The sequence below is a fragment of the Triturus cristatus genome, chromosome 2_1 (assembly GCF_964204655.1).
Source record: "Triturus cristatus chromosome 2_1, aTriCri1.1, whole genome shotgun sequence".
Lineage (NCBI taxonomy): Eukaryota > Metazoa > Chordata > Amphibia > Caudata > Salamandridae > Triturus > Triturus cristatus.
Window position 1 is genome coordinate 476,045,458 of NC_140581.1, and position 12,286 is coordinate 476,057,743.

Consider the following 12,286-nt stretch of genomic DNA (forward strand, 5'->3'; position numbering starts at 1 on the left):
ACCTGGCTTGCACAATTGTTCCTCAGAGGTGGTCTGCTCTCTTCCTGCTTTGGCTTTCCTGTTGTAGCCTCCTGGCGACTCGGTACCGCATGGTGCTGTTCCTCACCTTTTGTCTCTTTTTGTTTCTCTGTTTTTTTTCGCACACTGTTCTCATGCTCTCCTCAGTCTTGTTGTGATGGCTCCGCGTTGTGGCGCGGAAAAGTTCTCTGAAGCAAACTGACGTCAGCGCGCTGGGGTGGGTCTTATGTGACCTCGCTGACGTCCCGCCCGCGGCGCGCAGAGATGCTGGGCAAGAAAGTTTTCCGGGTTCAGTCTCATGCCTGGGAATAATTCTACGTTAAGGAATCTGCGGCTAGAATTGTCTCTACCAGATACATTGTTACCGAAGGTAAGTAACTTGTACATTAATACAGCTGGTGGCAGGTATGCCAAATGGTAAATTCTCCATTGGAGGATAGTTCAGATTATGAATCATTCATTACCAAAGACATAGGCAATTATTTGTTCATTTTTGTGGGTCAATTCTCAATCAAAATGTGTCTCAAACATATATAGAAATAAACCTTGGAAAAGCCAATAAATCTCACCTGTGATGTCTATTGGCTTTAATGCTGCTTGTTTTTTCTTTGATGGCCTCCATTCCTGCTCATGAAGGTGAGAGGCCATCTGGGAATTATATTATGTTTTCTTTTGTTTTAAGAATTATCATACCAAGATGTCTGCCACACATGCTCTTTCATGTGTGACGGCCATCAATGAAAGATTTTTCTTAGCAAAATAGTAGAAAATAACATCAATAAACAACTGATAGGCCATCTTGAGTCTAATAAGATCTCAGACTCATCTCAGTCAGGCTTCAGACCTATGCACAGCACCGAGACTGCTCTCTTGGCTGTCACAGACCATATCAGAAACTGTCAAGACAAAAATCTTCCATCTATACTTGTGCTGTTAGACCTGTCTGCGGCCTTCGATACCATATCTCACCCTATACTGATACGGAGATTGGAGGAGATAGGTATCCAGGGCCGGGTGCTACAATGGTTTAGAAACTATCTGTCTGACCGAACGCAGACTATTCATTTGGGACCTTTTCCTTCACGTGCCATGAATATAGACAAAGGAGGGCCCCAGGGCACCAGTTTGAGCCCCACTCTGTTCAACATATATGTCACTCCTCTTGTAAACTTTATAAGAGCGTATAGCTTTAAGCCTGTTTCATACACGGACAATACCCAACTTTTGTTAGCCTTTGATAACTACCCGTCCAAAACGAGAAAACATTTCACTGATGGCATGAAAGCTATTACAGCGTGGATGGCTGCTAACTCTCTACAACTAAATGGTGGCAAAACTGAAATGATGCTTTTCGGGGCTGCTCAACTATTATGGTCTCCTGAGTGGTGGCCGCCGGAATTAGGACCAAAATCTTCTGTGAAGAATTTGGGCATAAAACTTGATCAGAAGCTTACTATGAAAGACCAAGTGACTTCCACTACTAGCTCCTGTTTCCATGTTATGAGGCTATTACAAAGAGACTTTCCAATGCTCCTAGTGACAGCACTGGTGATCAGTCGCCTGGACTACGGAAATGCTCGTCTGGCTCCGGGCAACTAATTCTTCCTGGACAAGCTCTAGGTAGTTCAGAATACTGCGGCGCGTCTAATTCACAACTTTCCAGCGAGATCAGCCTCTGTCCCTCTATTGCATGCACTACACTGGTTGCCAGTGCGGAAGCGGATTACCTTCAAGATCTGCTGCCTTGTGCCCAAAGCACTTAATGGTAAGGGACCTAGCTACCTGAGGGAAAAACGTATTCCCTATCGTCCTACAAGATCTTTGAGATCTGCCAATAAGTCTCTTCTTATGGTACCACACATACAGAAAACACGCTCAGGTGGCAGTGCTTTCTCTCTCTTGGCGCCCCATCTTTGGAACAAACTTCCCCTACATCTTTGAGAATGCACCGCTTATAAGAATTTTAGAAAACTATTAAAAACTTAAATATTTTAATCTGTTTAACCCTGCATTTCTTGATCCCGCTGTGCCGAGATATCCCTTCGGGAATGATTCATGCGCATTACAAAATAAATAAATAAAACTAGAGCAAAAGAAAAAACATTACAAGTTAGATGCTGGATATGTGCGCACATGCAGTGTTTTTTTTTTTATTGTTGGCCATTTGGGAATGATTGGCCTTAACGCATTAAAAAAAATTCTAAGCCACAATTCATGGAAGTATAGTTGCAAGCTCAGGCAGCCATTTTGCAATGGTTTAAACACCATTTACGGATGGACACCTACCAATACAGTGGTGAGCAGCTGTTAAAGAGACGGGTGCGCAACAGAGCTGCAAGTGACAGAGAGAGGGAGAGAAAAGAATCCTATGTGCGCTGTATTTCAAGGTCCTGAGATCAGCAGTCAGAGGATACAAATCATCCCTGGCAAACACAAGGTTACAGAGGAAAGCAATTGATTCATGAGCAGGGAACTGAAATGCAGAAGAAAGACGTTGAATTATGAGCAAGACCACAATAAGCGCTCACTATAAATCTATATTGCATCCAAAAGCTATGTAAAGAAGGTCTTCCTGTGTAGAGTTGCAGACCAGTGTGCTCCAGCAGCATTTTAAATTCACATGCAGACCTTATTGCTCACGGATGATGCACACTGTGCAGTAAACGGTAAGCTTTGAGAGGGCCGTAAACTTAAGTAGCTGATTTACTTAGCCTACTGTTCAGTATGTAATAACAGAAAACAGCAATGGCCCATTTGGATTTATTATTGAGGCAATCTGTATTCCTTTTAGCATGAACAAACCATTGTGAGCCTACATATGCAGTGACGGTTACATAAAGAATGATCAACACATTGGTTAATATTGATCAAGAGCCACACAGGGACCATCTTGTGCGTCACTCCTTACTTACTTTGTTTGACACATGGCAAGGAGTCAAATATCTAACGGCCAACATGCCTGTAAATGGCTTCTTCACTTTCACTGAAGACTGTAGAATGTCTTTGTGTCTTACTTTGCAGGTGTGCGTTATTGATTCATTCTTGTGACATGCATGTTCATATTAATTTTGGAATAAACATTTTTTTTAATTGAAATAGATATAATACAGAAGTATTTTACTGGAAAAGTAAAGTCAGTACAAGAGTATAATAGTAAAAGTGAAGCATAGAACAACACCTAATACTATTGTTGACCATCAGTATACATCATGTGAAAGCCTCAAAAGAGCAGGCTGGAAAAATCGGTGACAGTTTTACATTATAGGTTTAGTAGTGGAATAGGTGACTAATACCCCAGCTAATTTCAAAGGAAGGATTAAGCTGTGTATCAATGCTCTAAGAGAGCATTAATTGCTCATTCAGTATATCGCCGATGGTAGTACATATCACATCACATGACATCTCAGATGAACCCATGTGAAACATCTCCATTTACACCTTCCATGACATAATTGACACATCCCCAGTTAAGTCATTTTGTTGGCTGGATATTTTCCATTCTATTTTGTTTGTTTTACTAAGAGCAGGAGCTTCTCCAAGTGAAAACACCCCCTCAGTCGCAGAAGATTCCTCTCAAAAATCTTCAACCGAACCAGAAGATTCCTCTCAAAAATCTTCAACCGAACCAGAAGATTCCTCTCAAAAATCTTCAACCGAACCAGAAGATTCCTCTCAAAAATCTTCAACAGAGCCTGAGTCCGGAAATGAACCAAACACCAACACCTTTCACAAGGACAGCACTGAACAAATTCCGGTATGTACTCAATGTATAGTTCTAAGTATGTGAGATGTTAGTTTTAAAAGGGTAGATGTTTGAGTTGGTATTCTTAATCTAGCTACAAGTATAGACAGCTTGGTGATACACATGCAGATAAAAACCGTAGGGTGCTTGAATGAATTTGGACACAGAAGCTTGAATTTCCACATTTCTCAATTTGAATGGAAATTATTCCAATCATTATAACTTTCATCAGTTTTGAAGTTTTAGCTTGTTATTTCCAATATTTGATCAATGTGCACTATCTTAGCGGACAGTAGACCCAGTCAGGGTAAACCTGATTAATTGTGATATGTTACAGCAATTTCTTTTTTAATTTATTTATTTATTTGTATTTTCTGTTAGATAGAAATACATCATTCTCAGTATATACTTTTTAGATTAAATGTCAACATTTGGCATGCACTAATGTATTATACTGCAATGGCTTGGCAGGTCTGATACATTACTATGTCTAGGCAGCTTTCAGTTGACTGAGATATTAGATTCAGGTATACAGGGAGAATGTGAGAGGTAAAAATGGAGGGGCCCGATTCACAGAACTAACTTAAGACAAAATCCTAAACTTACTACCATTTTGGTATTCACAGAAGGCACTTACTCATTTTGGTATTCACAGAAGGCACTTACTCATTTCGGTATTCACAGAAGTTAGGAGTCCTAACTTTAGGACTCCTAAATGCCTTCTGTGAATACCGAAAGTCCTAAAATTAGGATTTTTCGCAGTTTAGTAGTAGTATAGTTAGGACTCCTAACTTTAGGACTCCTAAATGCTTTCTGTGAATACCGAAAGTCTTAAAATTAGGATTTTTCTCAATTTAGTAGTCCTAAATTTAGACTTAGGACTACTAAATTGAGAAAAATCCTAATTTTAAGACTTTCGGTATTCACAGAAGGCATTTAGGAGTCCTAAAGTTAGGAGTCCTAACTATACTACTACTAAACTGAGAAAAATCCTAATTTTAAGGCTTTCGGTAGTCACAGAAGGCATTTAGGAGTCCTAAAGTTAGGAGTCCTAAACTTAGGACTACTAAATTGAGAAAAATCCTAAGTTTAAGAATTTCGGTATTCACAGAAGGCATTTAGGAGTCCTAAAGTTAGGAGTCGTAACTACACTACTACTAAACTGAGAAAAATCCTAATTTTAAGACTTTCGGTATTCACAGAAGGCATTTAGGAGTCCTAAAGTTAGGACTCCTAACTTTTGTGAATACCGAAATGAGTAAGTGCCTTCTGTGAATACCAAAATGAGTAAGTGCCTTCTGTGAATACCAAAATGGTAGTAAGTTTAGGATTTTGTCTTAAGTTAGTTCTGTGAATCGGGCCCGAGATGTGTACACATTCCTATATTATCCCTAAACATATTAAGCATGGCGGGCATTTAGTTATCTACAGGTTTCACAGGTCCTGTTTTTTGTGCGGATTAGGACAATGCAACATTAACTTGAGAAGAATTTAAAACAACAACTCGACACACATGAACTGATCAATGCTACCCTGATAGCTTCGTCATGAGATTACCAAACCCCTCCCCCGTGGCCTCCCAATTTGGGTCATTATGTCAGTGTTTTTTTTTATATATCTGTACCCCAGGCTCGTCTTTAGATATATAGTCAGATCAGCAATGTTAGCCCATTTTTTGTCAGTACCTGGATTATATATTAATCATGATTCCACTTCATTTCTATCATCGTTCCCTTCCTGTGAATTTTTCCCCTTGGATCACGCCCCTTGTGATGTACCATCACCATTATTATGTCCCAACATTGTGCTAGGAGGTATTTGCATAACATTACATTGCATTACATAACGCCAACCCCAACCCGTGCATGCCCATCTGCTGTTACAGGTGTGGGGTTGGCTGCAGGCCATGACCTGTGTCCTGCGTGGGGTTGGCCGCAGGCCGGGACCTGTGTCCAACCCCTGGCAGGTAGCTAACCCTACACCGCGAATGGCCATGTGCAGCATGGGTTCCTTGGGACCCCATCTCCTGGGGTGAACTTTATTTAAAGAGTAGGGGGGGGTGGTCCCCCTTCCTGAGCGAACCCTGTCTCAGAGAACCCCATCCTCAAGGGGCCAACTTTATTTAAGGGAAGGGGGACATGCAGCAGTCCTCTCTGAGCCCACAATGGTCCTGGGTACCACATCCCCTGTGTCCAACTTTATTTAAACAGGAGGGAGCATGCAGACCTCCTCACTGGCGACCCCCCTCCCAATACTGGATCAGTTGACGCCATTCCCTGGGTCCTAAGGTAGGTGCTAACCTTGGGCACCCACAAGTCAACTTCCTTTGGGGGCCGCAGCGGAGCCCCATGACTCTGCCGGCTTTCCTGCATTCACCCATTGTTGGTGCAGCGGGAGCACATTTTCTTCTCTGCCCCATTCTGGGCAGGGGCAGTCTCAGTTTACCTGCCAGCCAGGTGGGAGCCTACATTTTATTCCCTGTCTGACCTCTTGTGGGCAAGGAAACAATGTCATGGGGATGGGGTTTCCTGGACACAACAATAGATCCGGTTCCAGGAGATGGGATCCCCAGGCCTCATTGAGGTTTAGGGAGGCTGACCACACTCCCCTTCCCCTTTTAAGGAATTGCTGCCACGGCTATTAAGGGGTCCCTGGGGCCTTTGAGGCTTTAAGGGGGGGCCCGCACCTCTACACTATTAAAGGATTTGCAGCCCTCTGGCCCTCCCTTGTGTCGAAGGGGTGCATTGATTTAAAGGCGGGAGCCCACACTTTGTGTTAAAAGTGTACTGCAAATTTGTGGATTCACTGTGAATTAGCGTTAAAAACTATTTAAATTTGTTTTGGGTCCTGGTGGAGGGTGGGGCGTGTGGGTATCCCTGCCCTTTCCTCTTATATCTTTTTTTAAAGGTTTTTTCCACAACAAGGGACTGAGTCCCGAGTTTTAGGATGGCAGCGCCACATCATTGTTGATGTGGTGGCAGCCAATCTGATCTCATCTTGAGATCTGCCAGCTTCACAGATCCTCCATGACGTGAAACATCAATACATTTTGAGCCTTAATATCTCAGAAACTACTGAACGGATTTACAGCAAATCACAAAAAGCAGGCTTTATGGACCGAGATCTACCTTTCCTCTAAATTTGGTGTTAATCTGTGCACTTGTTTGGGCTGTAGCTGTATTTAAATGTCCTATAAAAAAATTATGGGAAAACCGTGTTTTGGGACCCCGACCCCCTTTATCTCAGCTCCCACTTGATGGATCATCCCAAAACGTTACAGGAAGGAGCTTAGGAGGATACGATTTTTATTTTAAAGTTTCAGGAGGATTCATCAAACGATGCCAAACACATAAGAAAACCAAAACAAATTCCTATGGGAACGTGATCCCAACTATAATTGGGTATAAATGGGTAGTATATGTGTATGAGTGTGTTTGAGTAGGTGTATGTGTGTGTGTTGTGTGTGAGTGCGTGTGTGCGTGTGTTTTGGGGGGTGTGTGTGCATGTTATAATGATGGTAAATAGAATCGGTAATTGAACCAATAGAAGCAGCCATAGAAGTTTTACCAGATCCCCTTGAGAATAGAAATTTACTAGCAAAACATTTTCAATGCAGGTCCTTGGATTACTGTCCTGAGGAATCCTGCAAGAAAACAGTAAAGGCCAAAACTAATTTCCAGTCACGATTTGTATTGTTGAAAGGATAGAAGGAAATGCCCATATTAGGTACCTAAATTGAAATAAGATGAGAAGTGATTAAACTAGTATTTAAAGAGTGCCTGGCTCAAAAGTTAAAAACAGTGGACTTTAGGTGTTATGCCCTCAAAAACAAGGCAATGACTGCTTAAACCAAGATCAATCGAGGAACAAATGGCTAGAGACATTACTGTGGTTTTCTAAACATTGATCAATATGAAGTGATTTTGCATTCATTAAAAAATAAAAAGTTGTGGTGTGGCCAAGATGGCGAGTGGGTGAGACGTGTTTTCCTTTGATTCCCCGCTCCTGGGAACCCAGTTCTGCCTCAAAGTGCGCTTTGACCCCATTCCTAGTTCAGAAATGTAAGACGATCTTACCTTACCTTAGAATGAGCGGCTAATCTCCAGGTGACGAGCGGCAACATGGTGTGCTAAAATGGCGGCCAGGCCTGGCCCATATAGAGACGGAGCCTGAGGAGAGCTGGGGACATTTTTGGTGACAGGCCTCCAAGCTGGACGCCATCGACAATCCTGCACTGGTGGGCAGCGGTGTTCGGCGCGGCTTTCTGCGGGCATAGGTGCGGAGTCTCCGGAGGTAGGAGAGGAAAGCCGGTGACAGAACGGGCGCCCGGCAGTCCGAGTGGAAACTCCACCTTCTGGGGGTGGAGAGGAGCGCATGTGGCGCACCCCGGCAGAGGACGACCCGGAGAAGACGGGCTGTGGCAAGGGCATCGGCTGATTTGCCCCCTATCAGAGGGTCCCTCAGCGGTAAGAGGCAGTAGTGGGAGGCCGAGCGCGGTGCGGAGGGGCATCAGCCAGACTCCTCGGCTGCGCCCTCTGGCAATTGCGGCACGCGCTCGAGACCGGCTCCGGGGGGGCCTAGCCAGTCACAGCGCGACCTGGGCACCAGCGCCTCCAGGCTTCGCAGCATGCTGCCAGTGGCCCGAGTCAAGGGGTAAGGAGACCCACAACACGACTAATCTTTTAATGGTGCAGGGCCTGGCAGTAAGGAGCACAGGCAGGCGCCTATGCTGAGGGCAAAGGGAGCCTCTAGCCTTTCAATAAGGACATTCACACCCAATTCGGTGTATTGGTCTCAGCAGCTTCGGAGCGCAAGATCTCCTATAGCGGGCCCCGGCCAGGGAGCCGCCTGGTGCCCGCTCTATTTGGTGGCGTGGTGGTTGGCCTTGGGGCGCACTGGGGTGGCCCTGCGGCAACAGTGCAGTGGCGAGGCGGCACAGGAAGGCATCGGCCACACGAATCGGCTGGTGTCCACACGTGGCTGTGACAGGCCACTTGAGGTTTCCCCAGGTGGTTGGGGGGCCACTAGTTCCACAGTGTGACTCGAGCGGTGGGGCTACCAGCTTTTGCGGCGCACTACTGGGGTACAGCGCCGTAGGGCGCACCGTTCCGGTGCATGACCAGAGCGGAGGAGGATCGGGGCGTGGCGGCCAGGAACAGAGATAAGCAGTCAAGTGGAGGGAGCAATGGCCCTTGAGGGGCTTCGGCCAGGGGGACCGACTGGCGCTCGTCCTGCCTAGGGAGGTGGTTGTCACCCCATCACGGCTTAAGCTCAGCCACTCCATTGCGAGCGCTACCCCTCAGTCACGCAGAAGATTGGACTCTCAGGGTCGCTGGCCCCAGTGACTCACAGAACATACGATCATCCGCCACAGCCCCTCCGAAGCAGTAGAAAGGGGTGGAGGTCCCTCCCACGGGGCATATCCAAGAAAGGAGCGGTGAACCTCAGGGGACTGGGGTCAACACGGTGGCGCTCCCCCAACCGGTGCACACGGAGCTACAAGCAGGCTTTCATCAAGACCGGGGAGTGCCCGCAGCAGAGATCTCGCCTTGCCCGCTGCCGCCATGGCGATGCAACGGACCATGAAGGACCGCACATTGAAAGATATGCTCACTAAACCCACTCCAGCGGGCTCTGAGCCAGAGGGGCTGATAACGGTGCGTTTCTAGAGACATTATTTAATACTCTGCAAGACGATTTTCAAACGCTAAAAAGCAAGGTGGCGGGGGAAGTGAGAGAGATCTGCCGGGAGATGGACACCCTGGAAGACCGGTTGGCAGCGATCGAAGACCAAGAGCAAACTCAGGAGGATGAGGTGACACAACTCCAGCAGGAGGTGATCTGTTTGAGGGAGCAGCAAATTGACTTCCAGGCCCACACGGAGGATCTTGAAAACCGTTCTCGGCGGAATAACATACGGGTGCGGGGAGTCCCTTCGGATGCAGAGGGCGCGGACATGGTCCACTCCCTACAAGCCCTGTTCCGAGAGATACTTGGGGCACCAGCAGACCTGGAAATCTGCATTGATAGGGCCCATAGAGTGGGTCTGCGTAGGTGGGCCACGGCACCACCACCGGATATCCTCGCTTTCTTGCTGGATTACCCCCTGAAGGAGCGCATTCTACGGGAGGCCAGGGCAAAACAACCGCTCCATTACCAGGGCCAAAGCACTGCGCTGTATCAGGACTTGGCAGCCATCACCCTTCAGAAAAGGCTAGACTTTCGAGACGTAACCTCCCACTTGCGCGATAAGGGTGTGGCATATTGCTGGGGACACCCATTTCGCATAATATTTAAATGGGAAGGCCGGCTCCACCAGATTCGATCGCTGCAAGAGGCCCGCAAGCTGCTGGGCTTGCCATCGCCCAGCCCCGACGATCAACCCACCACTGGTCAACGTCCACCGCGGGAGAGTTGGCGAGAAGACGGCTGAAATGCCAGAAACCGGTCCTAGGAAGCTTGTTTCCGGTCCAGGGAAGGCATGGCTTGGCAGTTCGGGCTGGACTGTTCCCATGAGGCACAGGGTCAGACTGATTTACATATGGCCATGTCTGAACTGGGGTGGCAGAGTGGGCTAAAGAACGGCGATGGATCAAACCCAGATCTGTTGACTGGGTGTGAGTGTTTGATTGGTTCTGATGCTCCGTCCATCACCACCCCCTTTTGTACCGCTTTGTTTGCCATAAGTTGGCAGGGTATGCTCAGACGTGAGTCCCTTGCTCACTTTGCCACTGGATTCAAGCAAGCCTGGCTGAAGACGGCTGAAATGCCAGAAACCGGTCCTAGGAAGCTTGTTTCCGGTCCAGGGAAGGCATGGCTTGGCAGTTAGGGCTGGACTGTTCCCATGAGGCACAGGGTCAGACTGATTTGCATATGGCCATGTCTGAACTGGGGTGGCAGAGTGGGCTAAAGAACGGTGATGGATCAAACCCAGATCTGTTGACTGGGTGTGAGTGTTTGATTGGTTCTGATGCTCCATCCATCACCACCCCCTTTTGTACCGCTTTGTTCGCCATAAGTTGGCAGGGTATGCTCAGACGTGAGTCCCCTGCTCACTTTGCCACTGGATTCAAGCAAGCCTGGCTGAAGACGGCTGAAATGCCAGAAACCGGTCCTAGGAAGCTTGTTTCGGGTCCAGGGAAGGCATGGCTTGGCAGTTCGGGCTGGACTGTTCCCATGAGGCACAGGGTCAGACTGATTTGCATATGGCCATGTCTGAACTGGGGTGGCAGAGTGGGCTAAAGAACGGTGATGGATCAAACCCAGATCTGTTGACTGGGTGTGAGTGTTTGATTGGTTCTGATGCTCCGTCCATCACCACCCCCTTTTGTACCGCTTTGTTCGCCATAAGTTGGCAGGGTATGCTCAGACGTGAGTCCCTTGCTCACTTTGCCACTGGATTCAAGCAAGCCTGGCTGAAGACAGCTGAAATGCCAGAAACCGGTCCTAGGAAGCTTGTTTCCGGTCCAGGGAAGGCATGGCTTGGCAGTTCGGGCTGGACTGTTCCCATGAGGCACAGGGTCAGACTGATTTCCATATGGCCATGTCTGAACTGGGGTGGCAGAGTGGGCTAAAGAACGGTGATGGATCAAACCCAGATCTGTTGATTGGGTGTGAGTGTTTGATTGGTTCTGATGCTCCGTCCATCACCACCCCCTTTTGTACCGCTTTGTTCGCCATAAGTTGGCAGGGTATGCTCAGACGTGAGTCCCTTGCTCACTTTGCCACTGGATTCAAGCAAGCCTGGCTGAAGACAGCTGAAATGCCAGAAACCGGTCCTAGGAAGCTTGTTTCCGGTCCAGGGAAGGCATGGCTTGGCAGTTCGTGCTGGACTGTTCCCATGAGGCACAGGGTCAGACTGATTTCCATATGGCCATGTCTGAACTGGGGTGGCAGAGTGGGCTAAAGAACGGTGATGGATCAAACCCAGATCTGTTGACTGGGTGTGAGTGTTTGATTGGTTCTGATGCTCTGTCCATCACCACCCCCTTTTGTACTCCCTGGAAACTCCAGCACGGTCGGTCCCGGCGTTTCTACAGGAGCTGGAGGCCTTCGGACGGGTCTCGGGGTTCCGGGTTAATGTCGGGAAGTCGGTGATCCTATGGCTGAACCGAACAGGTCATTCACTCACCTCGATTGGGAACACATATGCGTGTATACAGGTGACGGCGACTGTCCCCTATTTGGGCATAGAACTGGCCCCGTCGGTGTCCCAAATGGTAACGCTCAATTATACTAGATTATCCTCTCCAATTGCTCAATACTTGCACCAGTGGAAGCATTATCAGCTATCCCTTCTGGGACGAGTGGCAGCAATTAAGATGTCCATCCTACCTAAACCATTATACCTCTCCCAAACAATCCCGATTTGGCCCCACCCGGTGCTTTCCAGAGGCTGCAACAAGCAATTCAGCACTTTGTTTGGTGGGGGGCTCTGCCTCGGCTACGGAAAGAACTGAGCTACTTACGGCCAGATGAGGGGGGTTGGGGATACCGAATATCCTACAGTATTTTAGAGCAACACAG

General features: G+C 47.4%; 1 protein-coding gene across 5 annotated transcripts in view; it reads left to right on the plus strand.

The window, feature by feature from the left end:
* The window catches only part of FAM169A (family with sequence similarity 169 member A), a 385,897-nt gene that overhangs the window by 214,410 nt on the left and 159,201 nt on the right, over positions 1-12,286 (plus strand). For all 5 annotated transcript variants that reach the window (XM_085632310.1, XM_085632313.1, XM_085632312.1 and 2 more), the window contains exon 8: positions 3,546-3,772. In XM_085632310.1, the coding sequence (XP_085488436.1) occupies positions 3,546-3,772 (227 nt within the window). The remainder of the gene's footprint in view (positions 1-3,545; positions 3,773-12,286) is intronic.